The sequence below is a fragment of the Gasterosteus aculeatus genome, chromosome 17, assembly GCF_964276395.1.
Source record: "Gasterosteus aculeatus chromosome 17, fGasAcu3.hap1.1, whole genome shotgun sequence".
Classification (NCBI taxonomy): Eukaryota; Metazoa; Chordata; class Actinopteri; order Perciformes; family Gasterosteidae; genus Gasterosteus; species Gasterosteus aculeatus.
In genome coordinates, this window is record NC_135705.1 from 2273836 (window position 1) to 2291351 (window position 17516).

The following is a 17516-nucleotide window of genomic DNA, read 5'->3' on the forward strand; positions in this document are numbered from 1 at the left end:
AGGTTTTAGTGTAGTTTAGTAGTCAAAGCTAATGTATCAAATAAAAAAAATCAATGTATACGATGTCACAGAAAAGTGACAGTCAAGAAAAATTCCATTAAAAAAAATATATTACTGCACGTTATACAGGTCCACAAAAGTTACAATATTGTACATCATGAAGAAGTTATAGTATATTAAAAAGTCCTGATTGTTGGCCCCGCCCCTTTTAGTCGCCATCTTTCCCAGTTCAGCGGCATGTTCCAAGTTAGCATCAGGGGAATCTGTAGTTTTTTACTTTTCTTTTAGTACATTTCTTTTGATTTTACAACTTAACAAGAAAATGCAAAGCCGAGAGACAAAAAAAGGTGTCAAAGGAAGACAAATTTCTAAATAAATACTCCGTTAAACCATAATACCGAACGCTTTGTCATCCTAAAATCTTGGTCCATCGGGTCCAACGCTTGGACATTTGGAAACAGCCGCCCCAACGTCTGTATTAAACCTGGAACGAAAAGTCATAAATCCATCAGAACCGTCAACACGGGGCTCTGCTCGCTGCCCGATGCAAACCAGGTAAACATTTACCTGCAGGAAGACTGAGGGTGGCAGGGAGGCCTGAGTCATGCGTGACTCATAACGCGTCACGCTGGTGTTTTCTGTGACCTCAGTCCTCAGGGATGTTTGTGAGACGACCTTGGTTGAGATCATCTGTGGTCTCAACGCATCCAATAAAACTGTCACTCTGAAGCCCCAGATCCAGGTTCAAATTGTGTCAAATAATGTCCAAGTAAATTCAATAAATTAATTAAAGCGTCTGATTTAGAGACGAGTCGGTTGCAGTTGTCTCGGCCGGTTTAAATCTTACCTGATTGGCTCGTCGCCGTCGCTCCGGACGCTTGGCGACGGTATCGGTCAGTGTCCCGAGGGCTGCAGGCTTTCTGTTGTTTGACCGATGACCCCACGGCGGGGTCAACTCGACCCCACTCACAACTCCCCCAACAGCTTTTGCAACGCCGTTGACCTTTTCCCACGACAGCAGCGTATCCAGGAACTTACAACTAACTCGAGACAGGATGACGCCCAGCAGGCTTTGGGTGAGGCCAGATAATGATTAGTAATCAATAAGCTGCATTCTTCGTTGTGTGGAAGAAACAAAACAGTACAATACTTCAGTAACGGAGAGAAAATGAAGGTGAAACACATTTTACATGCTTGAGGAAACTTACTGCCACGTGTCCCGGTTTGCGATAACTGTAATGAATCAATGCAAACAACACGTCTCCAAACGGACATCTCGTGTGTTTTATATCTGTTCCTGCTTTAGACCCTCACCGCTTTAAACAAGGTCTCATTCGTCCTCCCGACAATGCATTACTCTCACAGTCTCAATATTGATCCCAGCAACACAAGGTGCTCGTTTGTGACGAAACCACGGACTGCGGCAGAGGAACTAAATTTAGCCTCCCGGTTCCTCTGATCAGAAGCGAGGGAAAGTTCCTCTGGAGGCTCCTGGTCTCCTGAGGCATTGCCTCCTTTTTAAAGGCCCTGTTTGGTCGCCGCGGGTCTCCGCCGCGTCACCGTCGCACCAGACTGTTGGTTGATCGGTGCGTCGCTCGCTCACTAATGACGGGTGTGATGGATTCTCAGGGGAGTGGAAATAAAACCCGGTCCCGTTGTCACGTGAACCGTTGTCATCCGTATTTTGTGGTGAATGAACCAAATTTGCAAAACCCGTGTCAGACGAGCGAGGACCTTGTTTTCTGTTACCAGAGGGGAATCGGCACGCTTGCTGCCAACCGGCTAGCTAGCTGGCATGTTAAGTCCGCCATGCTTCAATGCTTCGCTGGTCACGGACGGAACCGGTGACCACGCGGGGCCGACGGTTCCTTTGAGGTGAAGCTACATCGCTAACTAACTCCCGCTCAAACGCACCCGTCCGCACAAGTTGAAGAAAGGTTCAACGTGATGCAGATGTCCTGGAGACCGAAAGGCTCGTTTTCAATCAATCGTAAAACCAAACATGTTTTTTTTTATATTTGCAACCGCTGCATCGGCGGGTTTCCAATGACGAAAAAGCCAACTTTGCGGGCGCCAGTATTCCGGCATCGTTAGAGAATACCTACGATAAGAGGCCAACTCTTTTGTGTGTGTGTGTGTGTGAATGTGGACAATGAGCTCATCGGTTTCCTCTCCACAGAAACCAGCTGCCGCTTTCATCTCTTCACTCCAGCGATCGGCTGGTTTCATCAGGCAGGATGTTCGGCTGTGAACCAAGGACGGTTTTAAATGAGGTCTTTCTTTCTTTCAGCCAGTCAGCCTGCAGCTCGACTGAGGTCAGGGTCTCCGATCTTCAACCCCCACCCCCCCTCATACCCCTTCATTTCTTCCCCCCACGCCGTCGAAACCCTCTCCAAGCTGCCGCTCGGCTCTTTGTGTGCTGGGGGGCGTTGTGTGTGTGTGTGTGTGTGTGTGTGTGTGTGTGGGGGGGGCGAGAAGCAGCCGGAACACAGTAACCTCCACGGCTGCTCAGTCTCCATTTTGGAAAAAGGGTTGAGCGTAATCTCAACGCGGCTCCAGTGACTTTCTGCTGAACCTCGTGGAGCTCAGAGGGACGAGGTCGGGTGTATTTTTGTGCGTCTTGAATGTCGCCAGCGGAGAAGGGAAAGCTATTTTTAAAGTGAAGGTCTACAGAGACCAAAAAAAAAAAAAAAATGGTTCAATTTTTTTTTTTTTTCAGTGCGAGGAGCCAAAGCTCGACGCGGCAGAATAACAACAGTCTTCTTCTCTACTTCCTGCCAGGAAATACGAGCAGAGAAGAAACAAACTGGCTGCTTCCCTCATGAACAACACGGCTGCTTCCACACAAAAACACACATCTCTCTCAAAAATTAGTATCACGTCCTGGTAGCAAAAAGTGAAGAAGCCAACAAGGAGCCAAAGATAAATGACTCAATACTTCCTGTACAACGTTAGCAGCACGGTTGAGCTTGGTGGAGGTTGGTTGTGTCCAGATGAGGAGGCCGCAGGTCGTTGTAGACTTTCTTAGGTTTGATAGAGCTGGAAGAATTACCGTGAAACGTGGACTCGACTTCTGTTGTTCTGCTCAAGGTCAACGGTGACCTTCAAAGTAGCTCCGCCGGCAGTTTTATTTCGCCGTAATTCCGGCATTCAGTTTGGGGATTGTCGGTGTCATCGCGTTACAACACCCCTGTTCCTGTTTTCATGCCCTGCACAGTTGCGCAACACATCTAATGCCCCCCTCCATCGGGTATATGCAAGTTTAAAGCTGTGAGCAATGCTTTTCTTCACATGCACTGATGGTCAGTACATCTGGAGGATTTTAATGACATATTTGTGTGTCATACCATACTATGCCTTTATATTAATGTTTAACGGCATTCTTATTTAGAGCTTTAGAGCTCATTGTCGAGCAGGAACATTGAAGTTCATCACTAAAGAAAGCTGAAACACAGCTAATCAAAAACTTTCACATTGACAGAAACATTAGATTCAAATCCTGCGGATTAAAAAAGGAAATAAAGTGTCCGAGTTCATTTAACTGACTTTTATTTCTTATGTCTATACAGATGATCTGAGAAAAGCTGAACCACATTAAAGCCAACAGGTTTTTGTAGTATGTAAACAGACGGCTCCAGCTGTGCTGGTTCTACTCGTCCAGGTCCAGAATCTTTGGAGGTTCTTCAGGTTCTGCTGGTTCTACTGGTTCCAGCCCCTGACCGGCCTCCTGGGCGAAGGAGAAGAGAGTTGTGTTACAAAGTTTACCTGTCGCTCAGGCCTCGCGGTCACCGATCAAACACGAGCACACGTTTCTGTTAGATATCTATAAAATGTGACCGCTGAGTTCAAATTATAAACCGCTTCAGTCTCTGTTGAACCAGCTGGACTTTATTTCCGAACCGAATCCATCTGCTCAGCCCGCTGGTTTGTTGCGGCGGGGTCGGGCTTTGGTGTAGCGATCGGTGCACTCACCCCAAACGGCTCGCTGAAGGCTCTGGAGCCGCTGTACAGAGGGTTGGGGATGGAGACCAACGTTGGCTTCTTGCTGCCGCCCGGCGAGCCGTCCTCGTCCTCGTCCTGTCACAGAGGAGACGAACAAATCAGACTCGGTGGTCAAACATCTCGCAGTGTTCGTCCATTGAGCTCTTAAGGACTTTTTCTGCAAAGGCCATTTGGAGAAGTTGGCCGCAGAAGAAGTTAAGACTTTAACAAACGAGCTAAGAACAGAGATTCCGATGCCGTTTTTCCCTAATCAGAGTAGCAGATCAAAGAAACCAGATCCTGCATGTTGGTCGTAGGTCCTCACACTGACACACGCAACGTTGGTGTGTCCATTTGGACATAATCTCCTTTCTGTTACGCCCCCAAAAGTTAATAGTAACCATTAAGTTACTATGAATCTTGTTGGGTGTTGAAGCTGAAACTCTTGTGCGTGTTTGTGCGTCTCACCCTAAAGTAGTGGAAGCGGAAGGCGTCCGTCTTGTGTTTGAAGACGTAGTAGCCGAGGGCGGCCAATATGCACGCCAGCAGCACCGACACCAAGATGGCCGACACTGTGCCGCTGGAGTGGGCGTGGGCTCGTGATGCATGATGGGGGATCTGGAGATGACGAGTATGAGAAACGCACACAAGAATAAGTACGTATGCAGGAACATCACGGTAAACCTTTGAACCCCAAAGCGCGAGCTTTTATCCGTCCAGATCTTATTGCCATAGCAACAGCCGCACATGGAGACGTGATCCTTTTTGTTTTTATGACTTTTTTTAATGACAAACTGCACTCTTGACATTTTTATGGCGCGCCGTATGAATTTCTTCATGTTGCCATGGAGACGTGACTGCTTCTATTTCCCCAGCGAAGGATGAAAATTCCACCATTTAAAATGAATAATTAATGTGAACAATCCGGTGTGGAGAAACGAAACCGTTCCCCGCGATGACTGACTGGCAGCCATTTTGTTTTTCCTGAGGAAGAAGAAGGTGTTTTTACGTGAAGCTTCAGATCAGAAGCTCAAATAACATGACACAATATAAGATGGCCTTTAAATAACATAGTGATGCTTTTATGACCTTTTTATGGCATGACGTTTTTCAACGTGCCATAACATGACTCATAGTACTGTACAGTCTGACATACTGTACAAGGACTTATTTTTTTACATTCCGTACTATGATCTTTTATGACAGTAAGATGTTTTCCTCAAAGCACCGAATTGACCCACGACTGTAAAGTATCTTGCAGGTCACAGTACACTAGTATACCAGAGAAATGTTAATGAAAAAATATTGCTACAGCGTGTCCAATAATGTCCTTAAAGCGTTGACAGGAAAAAGTCTGTGTAGCATGTTAAATATCTTTTTAATCAAATGGCCGAATAGAGAAGACAAACGTATTGCTGGAGGTTTAGAAAAAACTGTAAAATTGACTGTCCACAGGGTCAGTGAGGACGTTTGAAGGAGTAAAATAATTGTTAGCGAAAGGCTTTAGATTAATCCCCTGTGATCTCGTCTTCATCATCTTCTCGTGTCCCACATGGAGAATATTGATTGGTTTGTGATTTTTATCTCAAACTCCACTGATTCAATCTTCACTTCCTGAAAACTCTGCCAATAAACCAAAAACGGAGCCATCTGTTCCGTGCCCCCAGCTGTAACCGTTGCCTAGCAACAACCGACTGACCCCTTCCTGGTTGAGGGGGGCGGCGCCCCTGCAGAATGGAGCGGGGGCGGTTGCCGTGGCGGTTGGTTGCCGTGGCGCCCCCAGCGGCTGAACTCTGAACAGAATTCGGGTTTTCCGACTTTCTTAGAATTCAATTCATTTTGTTTTGTCAATTTACTTTCAAGGAGGAAGCTTTTGCATTAAACTATTTGTCTGTTATATTACTCTCTTCATGATTCAATTCCTGTCATTTCATTTGTGCTACAAACTGTGACACATATGCTACGCTAACCTAGCATGTACATCACTTGTGTTGGCTGTGGGTTCACAGGGTTCGACACACATTAGATGCTATAAATGACGGAGGTGTAACAGTTCATGGGACAGATAACAAATCAACTAGTGTTACGTGTTTTTGATGAATTGTCTCTCTTGTGCCTTTTTAGGTTATTTTTAGCACTACAGTTCCCACAATGCTTGTGTGTGTGCAAACCAGAAATGTGTCGTCATCATCTGTGAGCTTTTTATATTAATGGATAAAAATAAAATCAATGCTGCTTAATGTCAGACGACGCGATGGTTCAGAAGTCAGCGGCTGTGGGTTGAACCATGTTGGCTCACCGGCGGGGGAGGCGCTGTCAGCGGGGCCTCGATGACGTGGATGATCCCGTTCACAGCAGGAATGTCCCACTCCAGCAGCATCTGGCGGTTCACCATCTTGATGCTCTGATCGTTACAAGGAAGAAGCGGATCGATGAACATGCGACGGTGGTTCCGCGTTTGGATCGGTGCACCTGAGAAGCGCGTGTTCCTGACCTCGTTGTTGCCGTGGGTAACAGTCAGGTTGAACCCGAGCCTGGAGACGATGACTTCCTGGTGTCTCAGCTCCTTGAATGGTCGAACGCTGTGATTGGTTGAGATGTGATACTCAAGATCTCTACCAGACAGAGTCTGAGACACACACACACGCACACACACACACACACACACGCACACACACACGCACACGCACACACACACACAGATTAGATTTTCAAAATTGCTCCATCAGTTGGAACCTTCTGATCTCATTATTTAATTAATGAATTAGTTAAGGAAAAAAACTTAATTAGGTACTTTAATAGAAAGGTTAAAGAACGTGTGGTTGTGGATCTTTACAATTTCTTTCCAAATTTCCCAAATCTACGGTCCTTTACTTTAGAATGTCAAATTTGAAAAATACAAAAAAAAAGAAAAAACGGTAACAAGGCACAACATTTAAAAAGCATTAGTTTAGATGAACAAGATGTTTTTCCCCGTCAGTTACGTTGCCTACAATTGAAAAACAGAAAATATAATTTGTTGTTGTGCAGGACCAGCGAGCTATCCAGCCACGTCATTTAAAGTCCTTCATTATGATGTACAGTACCAGTTTAAAAGGGTTGGACACATTTTCTCATTGAGCTAAATGATAAAATGTGTCCAAAGCAATATAAACTCAACACATGTGTCTCATATTTGAACATTGATCTTCTCCCTCTTTGTGGCCTTTTATCGCGGATCTTACGGGGACCCTCTGCCTTGGGGTATTTTCTAACATTAGGCGGACCAGTTGTACCAGATGCGTCTGTGTTTGCCTGTTAGTACGAATGTAAATGTGTGAGCACATTGTTGGTGTGGTTGTGATCAGGGGTCCTGATGTCTCATCTATGAAGAGTTTATCTGCACTTGTTCTCCAGGCTCCGTCATCTAAGCACATTACACTGCAGTGAAGGAACAACCTTTGGAAAATATCTCATTGAAATATACAGTATATATAATATATGCACGAAGGCACCATAATGTGTTTTGTTTGTTTGAGGTTAAATATTCTCAAAGTGCTTCGGGCACATCTCTGTTTGAAAGGTCGGGTTTCATGGAGGCGAGTGTGTTTACAAAGAGTTGAGTCATAATTCCTCAACCTTCTTCGTCGCTTTCGGGTCAATGTCAGAAATGACTTTGCAGCATTTTCTCTTAATTATACCCGTTTTTTATCCTGCCGTTGTAATTGTTTATTTGTTGATCATCAAGTTAAGTAACATAAAATATTCTGGCAATGTAGCCAGTCGACAGGAGATGCAGTAACCAAAACGCGCTCTTAGTGATTAAGAAGCAATTATCCAAGGTCACCTGGTTCGGACCGAAGCCGGCGTTGTGAGGAACAAACAGCGTGACCTCGGACTTCCTGTGAGACATAAAGTCGACCAGCTGTTTTCCTTCTGAGGACCAGCCGCTGTAGTCCAGCAAACACTACAAAGAGAAAGAGAAGGAACATTTAGAACTCATACGCGATGCTTATGATTTGATATTATTACTTTGAAAATGGTCAGACGTACACGGCCCAACACAGCTTTTATTCATGGGGGACACGGATTAAAAAGACAAAACAACTGAATCAGAGAACTTCCTCCTTGCTGAAACATAACGCCTGCATCAGTAACAGACAACTGGACCTTCATTTCAACCCAGAGGAGGTTCCTCTCATAGTTTTGTATCTCTGGAGCTTTCTCCCACGTGGGACCTTGAGCTGAATCCTCCCTCTGACTTTGAGTTTAGTCCACGTGGATCCTCCCTATCAGCTGAGAGGCGCCGGACTCTATGAACGTGCTACCCGGAAGTCTTCCAGCGCTTCGTTATCTCGTGTGATCTAAAAGGTTATTAAAAGAGTTTGTGTGTCCTTCGCATTGCTGGAGTGGAGCTCCTCACATCTACTCAGCAGGTGCTGCTAACGGACACATGACTGGTTTCACTCATTCACGTGTTGTTTAGAAACGAACGACCATCGACTCCAGAGAAAAGCGGCTAGCTTTCATCTGAAGATAAGTATTGATGCAATTTTAACAGCCCACACTAGTGGAATCAAAAGCAAAGACACGGCATTAATCAATTAATGATCGTTTTTTGAGAACCAACCTTGTAAAAGATGGAGAAGTTGCTGTAGGACGCGAGGACGCTGGTCAGCACGCCGTTACAGAAATCTCCGTTTCCAATGTAACCGGCGGGACACACGCAGGAAACATCTGCACACAGACAAACACACACACAGGCGTTCTTTAGATCTGCGGTCCCACCCCGAATGTGTTATTTGTCTTCTTTTTCTCTTAATCAAAACCCGTTACCTTTGAGCCGGTAGCAGTAGGCGTCGTACTTGCTGCTCTGGTCCACGGGTTCTTTGTAGATCACCAGGCCCACGTGGTTGTCGCCGCACCTGACGGAGGGGAAGCGGATCGGGTACCCCACCTTCCCGGCCTCCATCCAGCCGGCCACGCACAGATGCATCCCCAGCTGTCACAGCGGGGGGGGGGGGGGGGCAAGATCCGTCCGTCTGGCTTGATGACTCAACATTTCCTTCCTTCACTCTCTACCGCGCTCGCTCTCATCACCGCGCCGAATACGCCGGCGAGGTGTACTGCTCGGCCTGTCGTCTCCATGGTAACGCCTCCGGTGGGCGGGCTTACCTGCTGTGCGTCTCCCAGCTGTTTGAAGGTGGCCAGCGTGGCGCCCTCGGCCCGGCAGGCGGCGTCGGCCTGACTGAAGTTCATCTTGTACTTGCCGTCTGGAGAGCGCAGGTGGAAGACTCCTGCCGTGTTGGCTGAACCAGAATAACCACGTCAGCTTTTCACACGTATCACATTTCATCTCCACAAAAACACGACTAAAATAAAAGAAAAAGGCAAAAGATTGAAACGGATTGAAAGAAAGAAAATGTAGATTTTTGATCAGCTGTTAGCTGAGCTTAACAAGGGTAACGTCTGCGCTTTGAGTGACTAGTTTAGTAATAATCTTTAGAGGGATCGTTTGTTTTAAAGGAGGGTAGGATGAGGTGTGCTAATCTGTAGTGGAACGTGATGGACTAACCACCATAAAGAAATGTTTCATCTGTTAAAGCGTTATATTTAGAATACATAGTGTTCGGTAGGATGTAAAGACGGGGGTCAGGTGATAATCCTCCGGTCTGTAGCTCAGTATCGTTTCTTCAGGTTCCGCCTGTGAGTTTTTTCCGGGCCGGCCATAAACGCCGGACCTGTCGCTTAACTTCCATTAGTGACACGGAGGCCATGTGAACTGGTTGAGTGCTTTAATAATTCATCATCAGCCTCTTTAACAAAAGGTCACATCCTGTAGGCAGTAGGTACCATAGACTAGAGATACAACCTTACATTAAAACACCCCTTTAACAAGCTCTGGGCTACCGGCTGTATTCCAGATGATTCCGTTGTCGACGTTTGTCTACCGGCCAAAGGAAAATTATTCAAAGCTAAAACTAGAAATCAATGTTCCCCACAGCATCGCCACGGTAACATGAACACCATCAAAGGTCAACTGCAGTAGAATCAACGCGACACACATGACAACAGCCGCTGGTTCCGCCCAGATGTGTTGCCGTGGTAATGGCCGTTGTAATAGAAGTCAGCAAAGATGCGTTACCGTGGTAATGCAGGTCCTTGCAGTCAGCCGCGGGGTCGCAGCCTCCGTTGTCTTCCAGGCAGCGGTCAACGGGGGGCACCACCTTCTCCAGACACTGGACTCCATTTCCCAAGTACCCCGGCAGGCACTCGCACCGACGCTCGTTCTGGAGGCAAAATTTAATTTATAAACGCCACAGTTACAGGGAAAAAATATATAGTTGGATTAAAGATTGTCAGCAGGATGCTGATTTGAATATACGGTTTCTCATTATTTATAAGAAGACTCTTTCACTAATCCAAAGATGCGTCAACTAAAGAAACGGGTACGACCAACCCATGCCTGTATTTGCTCGATGAAAATTCTTTATTTCTTTAAAAATAAACTGAGCAGAGGACACATTTTGATGCCTTCTGAGTCTACCTTGTCCTGCTGTCTCACAAAATACACAAGTGTGTATTGAGTTTATCAAGTGTGTATCTTTCTTTTCTAACCTGTGCACAGCATCTCAGTAAAAAAACACAAAATGTCTCAATCCTGAAGTTAAACACAGCGATGAAAAAAAACGAGACGTTCGGAATAAATCCTTTTACTCACTGGACCAGTAAACTTGCAGGAGGCAAAATCACTGCAGCCGCCGTTCTGCTCCTCAATACACCTGAAATACAAACAAAGAGCCCGACTTCATGTGAAATCTACTTTAATAAAGAACCCCCACCACAAAAAGAAAACAGCTACTTAATTAGAGAAAATGGCCGGTCGCGCCCACCTGTTGATGGGCTCGCAGGAGTATCCGTCTCCTCTGTAACCACGGCGACAGGTGCAGTTGACGAGCAGCCCCGTCTGGTTGCAGTCTGCGTTCTGGTGACAGCCGCCGTTGTATTCGGAGCAGAGGTCTGGAGCTGGAAAGTGTGACGGTAACATTAATAACAACGTGACATCGCGTTGCTCCCTCCGGATTCACCGGATTTCGTAATAAAGTGGGAAAAGTCTTACAAGAACTCTTTAAAGCTTAACTGAAAAGACCTTTTGACATTTTAGTTTGATCCCTTTTGTTTCACCACATTGAATTCATCATTACAACAATAATAATTGTAAATGATTATCTGATTATCTTTGGTTTGATTGAACCAGCATCGCCGCGCTGAGCGTCCCATGTGACACTCACGTGGCTCTGGGTCGCAGAAGGTGCCGTTCCCCTGGAAGCCGGGTTTGCACCGACAACCGGAGCCCGGCACACAGTCGGCCTGAGCGTGGCACCGCCGGCACTCCTCCGGGATCGAGCCTGGACAGACGGACGGACGGGTGACGACTCACGGAACAGCGCCTGCCTCATAAGTTAAGCGCTGCGGAGGGACGGCTCACCTATGTCGATCTGGCAGCGCTCCCCACCCCAGCCCGGCGCACACACACACTTTCCAGAACCCTCCATGCCTCCGTCACACCTCCCCATCTGCCCGCACTCACAGGCTGAAAGAGATTTAAAAACCATCTCAGGAAGAAGCTTTGAAGGTACATCGGCGGTTCCAGCAGCAGCAGCAGCAGTCTGTGCAAGTCAAAAGGTGGAAACATGAAACATAAAAGGAGGGCGGTCGACTGCAACTCCAATCACGGAGCTTATAATTCCTCCTGTGGGCTGAAACCTAAAAATTCAGCGGTTTTAGTCAGTTCACTTTCTCCTTCTGGATCAGTCTGGGATTCATTTAGTAACCATGGCGACTGCAACCATAATACATCTATTTTAAAATTTGCCTCAGCTTCCCTCCACGCGTCAACATCTCAAAACCCAAACAGAAGGTGTTCCGAGTGCAGACAGCGGGCAGGTGTGACCTCAGCTTGAAGCACATCCAGCTGTGTGATGGTGAGCGTTGCCATGGCGACAGACCGCGGGAGAGCTGACAGCGGCTAGACTGTCTGCTGACCGGAATTTATTCAAGTCAGGTTGCTTGTTGGTTTGAGGCGGGTCGTCTTATAGCCGGGGGGGGGGGGGCAATTTATCAAGAGGGGGGTGGAGTATCACAGTCGGCAGTCACAGGAAGACGGGAATTAGAGAATAAGTCACGGTTGATGAATTCTACTTGGCGCTACAGATCATCCGTTTGCCTGCCGCGGTGTTCATCGTCGTGCTTCTGCACCTGTCCTCTTCACAAGGGAATGGCATCGCCGCAAAATCAAAAAGTACCAATAATTCTACAATTATAGTAGTGAATCTGTCAGAATCCAAGCGTGGTTTTATATTGTGTGATAAAAAGGAGTCCGACTCTTTGTTTCAGCGGGTCTACCTGTAGGAGACCACCCTACCTGTGCAGTTGGGTCCGTAGTGCCTGAGGGAGCACAGGTTGCAGGCTTTGCCCACGAAGCCCTCATGGCACCGACAGCGACCCGAACCCTTCATTCCGTCGTCGCAGACACCATGGTCACCGCATGGGGCCTCCAGGCCACCTGGACACACTGGAACAAAAGGGAGAAGAGGCGGAGTCAAGTGAGAAAAAAACAAAAGAGACGCTGACGTCTTGATTTGTTAAACACGGGCGTAACCAGAGATGCAATGTGACCCCCAGAGGATGAAGTCTAGGTATGACCGGCCCTTTGTGGTGCCCTTGAGACCTCTTGGCATTAGAAGCTCCACAAAGGGTCAGGCCTTAAGAATGAACACCGGAGAAGCAAGAGGACACACGATTTGTGTGGATCAGATCATCCCCACCTTGACAGTCTCGACCGTAGTGGTTCTTGCAGCACTTCTGGACCCAGGAAGAAAACTGACATGTTTTCTTACAGCCCATCATTCTGGTATGATCATTGATGAGGTACCAAGGTGGGTAGCGGCGCCCAAACGAGGAGAACCTGTTATAACAAAGCTCCGTCTTTCCCTGAATGAAAGCAGGATTTACATGAATCTCTGTGCATGGTAAAAAAGCTGCCGATGCCGAGGTTTCTCTTCCACGTCTTACCGTGTCCAGGTGTCTGAAGGGACAGGCCGGGGGGAAGGGGCAGCGTCCACAGCGACCCTGAGACGTTTTAAGACACAAAGCTTCAGTCCAGCGCTCAAGACAAGGGATATCTCCTGATCTCCACGGACTACTTTTGAGCCAGTAACAGTCTTTATTTCATTACGCTGGTGGTTCTGTTCTCCGGGCTGTCGCAGAACGCTCCCAGGCCCGGTGGTTCCAGGAGCTGGTCGATGCCGTAGGCCACGCCCTCCTTGAAGTTCATGTAGCGCTCCACCACCTTGGCTGCGTTGTCGTTAATCAATACAGCCCCCTGAACACACACACACACACACACACATAGATTGTTCTGTGGTCATTTGATTGGTATAAAAGAAGAATGTTGCTAGCTGTTATTGTTAACAGCTGTTTACCATATAATATTAAATGTAACATGATATAATATAGTGTATCTCGGATAATGTTATATAATAATAATAGTAACATAGTATAGTATATTATCAAGCCACCTGTGTGAGATCCTTTGCTAATACGGAGGCACATCACCTCCAAAGCGTACACTGATCCTTCAGAAAGGCAAACAATGGCGTATTGTGTAACCTAGCAACCGCACAGCATCTCCTGCGCCGAGTTACAGTATCGGTCATAATCACGTCATCGTTCCCCTCCAGCCTCTCTGAACTGTGCGCTTGGCAGGTGTCTCACCACCAGGGTCCGGTCACAGCTGTACTTGATGGTGGATCCGTGCATGCTGCGCAGCTTTGAGATTTTGTCCGGCTGACCGATACCCAGCACCTAAACACACACATGGGGAACCATGAGGCCCTGACATACGACCCCTTCAAGCATTAGTATGTTGTAATGACACAATAAAACAGTACTATTAGTAGTGGCTATTAGTGAATTCCTCCTCCTCCTCCTCGTCCTACCCTGGAGTTGCGTATGATGTGAGCCTTCACCAGCGCGGCAACCTGCTCCTGGTGGTCGGGGCTGGAGAGCCAGTGCTTCCTTGCAGCCGGCAGCGAGTCGAGGGCCTCGTCCGTGGGCCAGAACATGGTGAGGGGCTGATGGATGGACATCTGCAGCACGGGAATCAACCCCACGTCCTGCACAAAGAGTCAAGACTTCACTGAGCAGCACGAGAGTTTCTCCACGCAGTCAATTAGCAAGACGTTTTAGAGACGATTACTTTTAACGCAGAACGTGAACATCATGTGGTTGATTTTTGAGTTTTCACCCCACAAATAAAGACGTCTCACACACAGTTATCAATACAATCGCATCGCAGTGCACACCAGATCCACTCATTTTGTTCTTACCTTTCACAATAAAAGAGCCTATAAAACACTACATCACTGTTGACCAGAAACTTAGTCAGAATATTACGCCAACAGGGAGCTCAATAGAATCGCTTACTGAAAATGTACTTTAAAAAATACTGCAAGGCGCCTTCTGGTTAAATGGATCCCGATCGATGGTGCTTTGCTTGTGCAAATGTATTTGTGTGTATCATATTTGTCAAATTGACAAAAGGCTTTAAAGGGTATTTGAGCCCTTGCAGATAAAATCATTTTACCTGCACGAGTTTGTAGAAGCGGCTGTAGCCATAAAACGCAGCTGCTGACGTATAGTTCATCTAAGCAGAGGAAGAGAAAGAGAGAGAGAGAGACGTCACACCGTCTGTCTCCAGCACCGATTGATCATCGATCGCTTCTCCACGTGCGGAGAACTGAAGTCACCGAGTCAGCCGGCAGCCTGGGTTTGTCCTGCAGCCTGTAGGGCGTCAGCAGCGCGTCCACGTGGTGAATGACGCCGTTAGAAGTGACGTAATCACTCCTCACGATCCTCGTCCCGTTGTTGACCCAGACCGAACCCTGCAGGAGAGAGAGAGAGAGACAGGTGTGGGGCGAGAGACAGGTGGCGTTATGTAGAAATATGTATAATGATGTAGACAGGTTTTGATGCAAATCATCTTAAATACTTTCCTGAGTAGATCTACAAATTGAATATGCATGTGTGTGTGTGTGTGTTACCTCCCGCAGGCTGAAGTGCAGTGTGTGTCCTGACGTAGCGACAGCTACTTTGGTGGTTTTGAGGTCACTCAAGGTCAAAGTCTCACAGGAAAGGATGTGGTAACGAACCAGTTCAGAGAGACGACCGGATTGGTCCCATTCCTCAAACTAAAAAACACACACACACGTCAAGAGGCACGTCTTCCCGACTCACAAACTAAGATGTACGTAACCATTCAAGTATTGAATCAGCCTGTGAATAACAGTTTTTCAAAGGAAGACCATTATAAGATAAACTAAACTCAAGAGAAGTTGAAATCATTCAACACACAGAGAAGTTCCTGTTTGTTTCCTCCAGCGGGATGAAGGCCGTGAACGGTCCGTCGCCATAAAGAACACGAGAGTTGGATTTCTGGGAAACACAAAGAAAACAAAGTGAACTTATGCGCTGAAGGCCGCACAGGGGACGCTCACTGCTCAACAAATGATTTTAATTCAACTTACACCTTTGACTAAACTTAAAACCCAGCAAGTGACTTTAAATAGTTTCAACGTGACTCACCGACACCATTTGACGGAAGAAGGAATTCTCTGGTTGGCGGAACACCTCCTGTTGGAGGAGGCAGACAGACAGACAGACAGACAGACTTCCCGTGAGGAGGAGGGTGAGGGGGGGGGGGTTTGGGGGGAGACGACAGCGGGGGTCAGAGGTCAGCGCTCATGTGACTCACGTTGTTGGTGGTTCCCCGGCAGTCAAAGCCGTCGCCCACGTGGCCTCGGAGGCAGCTGCAGTTCCTCTGGCCGTGACCCAGGTACTCGCAGCGAGCGTAAAGGCTGCAGCCGCCGTTTTTCTGCGCGCACAAAAAGGTGGATCTTTAGCCGCTGGAAAAGGAGGTGAGGCTCAAAGGTTCCTCGCTAGCCGCGGCGGACCGGAGACGTACTCTGTGGCAGGGGTTGACGGGGTAACAGAACCTCCCCGAGCCTTGAAAGCCCGTCTGACAATTGCAGGCCGTCTGGAGGCGACAACAGAACAACAGAGAAGACAGACGGTCAACAAAAGAGTCAGTTACAAACTCCATCTGGGTCAACAAGTAAACGTTTCTCCTTAGCACATAGCTTCCAGGGGGAGGGCGGTACTGATAGTTCAACGCCTCGGCGCTGACCCATTACGCGCCATGCAGAGAGCAGCACGCCGTTGCCTCACCGTGTTGGGGCCCGTTCGGATGCAGTCGGCTGACTCGTGGCAGCCTCCATTTTGAACCAGACATCCGTCGATCTCTGCAAGGTCGGAAAATACATTTTATATATATATACATATTAATACTTTCCCAGGTCTTGGTAAGATGTCAGGAGGTTACGCCGAGGGGTCAGGGGTCAGGACTACATACCCAGGCAGACGACCCCGTCTCCAGTGTACCCCTCTCCACACGTACAGGTCCTCTCCCCTGCCGAGACCTTCAGGCAAACGGCAAATTCTGAACATCCGCCGTTGGACCTGCTGCACAAATCCAGCTCTGAGAGACACACGGAGAGAGACGGCAGCAGAGTTTATATTTGTACAGGTGCGTGTGTGTGTGTGTGTGTGTGTGTGTGTGTGTGTGTGTGTGTGTGTGTGTTTACCAGTGCAGTAAGTTCCGTTGCCTTCGTATCCAGCCACACACACACAGGCAGCGGCTGTACCCTTCGGTCCCGTTACACAGCTGAGCACAAGTATTGGATTATTTATTCATTTCACCCGTTATTGTTTTAAGTCCTCAAACTAAATGTTCAACCGTTCTGGAGAGTCAAAGCTTCCAGACAGCCAGGTGTATTCTGGGTAAAATGATTCAGATCTTTCTCTCTCACACACACACAAACGCACACGCACACAAATACACACACATAATACAGCTTCAGACAGAACAAAAGGAGGACTTACTTGGCGTTCTCGTCACATCCGCCTCCACAGGCGTCGTCCTTGATCTCTGAGACACAAAGATTTGAAGTGATGGCAGGTTAGATAGTTTGGTTACATTTTGACTGTGTGTGTGTGTGTGTGTGTGTGTGTGTGTGTGTGTCTTACCGATAGAGCAGGAAGATCCTCTCCAACCTTTGTAACACACACACCTGCCACTTCCTGCCAAGCCGTCCTCACACTTCCCGTGGTCACACGCACACTCTGCGACACACGCACACACGTTAAAACCTTTGAGTTTAATTTCTAAAATTACCCCCCCAAAGATGATTATCAGTGTTGCTGGTTTGTACGCTTACGAGTTTCATGTGTGTGTGTGTGTGTGTGTGTTAGCATCTCTAGCGAATGTTCAGACAGGAGGAATATCCTCTTATCGGTAATTTCTCGTATCGATCGCTCAGCATTTCCTCATCATCGTTTGTCAATCCGTCACGTCGGCTTTTCAAATCAGCTGTTTTTTTCTATCCAATGAGCACGAGGCAACAATGACATCATCGGCCTGTCATCTCTCTGCCTTC

The 17516-nt window shown here is 47.4% G+C and overlaps 1 protein-coding gene and 1 long non-coding RNA gene across 3 annotated transcripts in view; both read right to left on the reverse strand.

The window, feature by feature from the left end:
• Positions 1-92: 92 nt before the first annotated feature.
• LOC144388990 (uncharacterized) lies at positions 93-3197 on the reverse strand. Its single transcript, XR_013453292.1, has 3 exons — positions 848-3197; positions 568-724; positions 93-484 (listed from the first exon to the last, which is right to left on the reverse strand). It is a non-coding gene; the product is annotated as an uncharacterized LOC144388990 (long non-coding RNA).
• Positions 3198-3532: 335 nt separating this feature from the next.
• The window catches only part of stab1 (stabilin 1), a 32897-nt gene continuing 18913 nt past the window's right edge, over positions 3533-17516 (reverse strand). For both annotated transcript variants that reach the window (XM_078092755.1, XM_078092756.1), the window contains exons 40-71: positions 17107-17202; positions 16963-17008; positions 16665-16744; positions 16433-16558; positions 16249-16322; positions 15986-16057; positions 15776-15895; positions 15607-15654; positions 15376-15456; positions 15066-15212; positions 14772-14906; positions 14609-14668; positions 13962-14138; positions 13738-13827; positions 13199-13345; positions 13036-13092; positions 12789-12954; positions 12386-12535; positions 11450-11554; positions 11253-11369; positions 10854-10986; positions 10682-10742; positions 10106-10250; positions 9136-9269; positions 8797-8962; positions 8591-8697; positions 7808-7927; positions 6476-6610; positions 6281-6385; positions 4450-4599; positions 3973-4077; positions 3533-3727 (exon numbers count right to left, since the gene is read on the reverse strand). In XM_078092755.1, coding sequence (XP_077948881.1) covers positions 3650-3727; positions 3973-4077; positions 4450-4599; positions 6281-6385; positions 6476-6610; positions 7808-7927; positions 8591-8697; positions 8797-8962; positions 9136-9269; positions 10106-10250; positions 10682-10742; positions 10854-10986; positions 11253-11369; positions 11450-11554; positions 12386-12535; positions 12789-12954; positions 13036-13092; positions 13199-13345; positions 13738-13827; positions 13962-14138; positions 14609-14668; positions 14772-14906; positions 15066-15212; positions 15376-15456; positions 15607-15654; positions 15776-15895; positions 15986-16057; positions 16249-16322; positions 16433-16558; positions 16665-16744; positions 16963-17008; positions 17107-17202 — 3533 coding nt within the window. In that variant the 3' untranslated portion in view covers positions 3533-3649. The remainder of the gene's footprint in view (positions 3728-3972; positions 4078-4449; positions 4600-6280; positions 6386-6475; positions 6611-7807; positions 7928-8590; positions 8698-8796; positions 8963-9135; positions 9270-10105; positions 10251-10681; positions 10743-10853; positions 10987-11252; positions 11370-11449; positions 11555-12385; positions 12536-12788; positions 12955-13035; positions 13093-13198; positions 13346-13737; positions 13828-13961; positions 14139-14608; positions 14669-14771; positions 14907-15065; positions 15213-15375; positions 15457-15606; positions 15655-15775; positions 15896-15985; positions 16058-16248; positions 16323-16432; positions 16559-16664; positions 16745-16962; positions 17009-17106; positions 17203-17516) is intronic.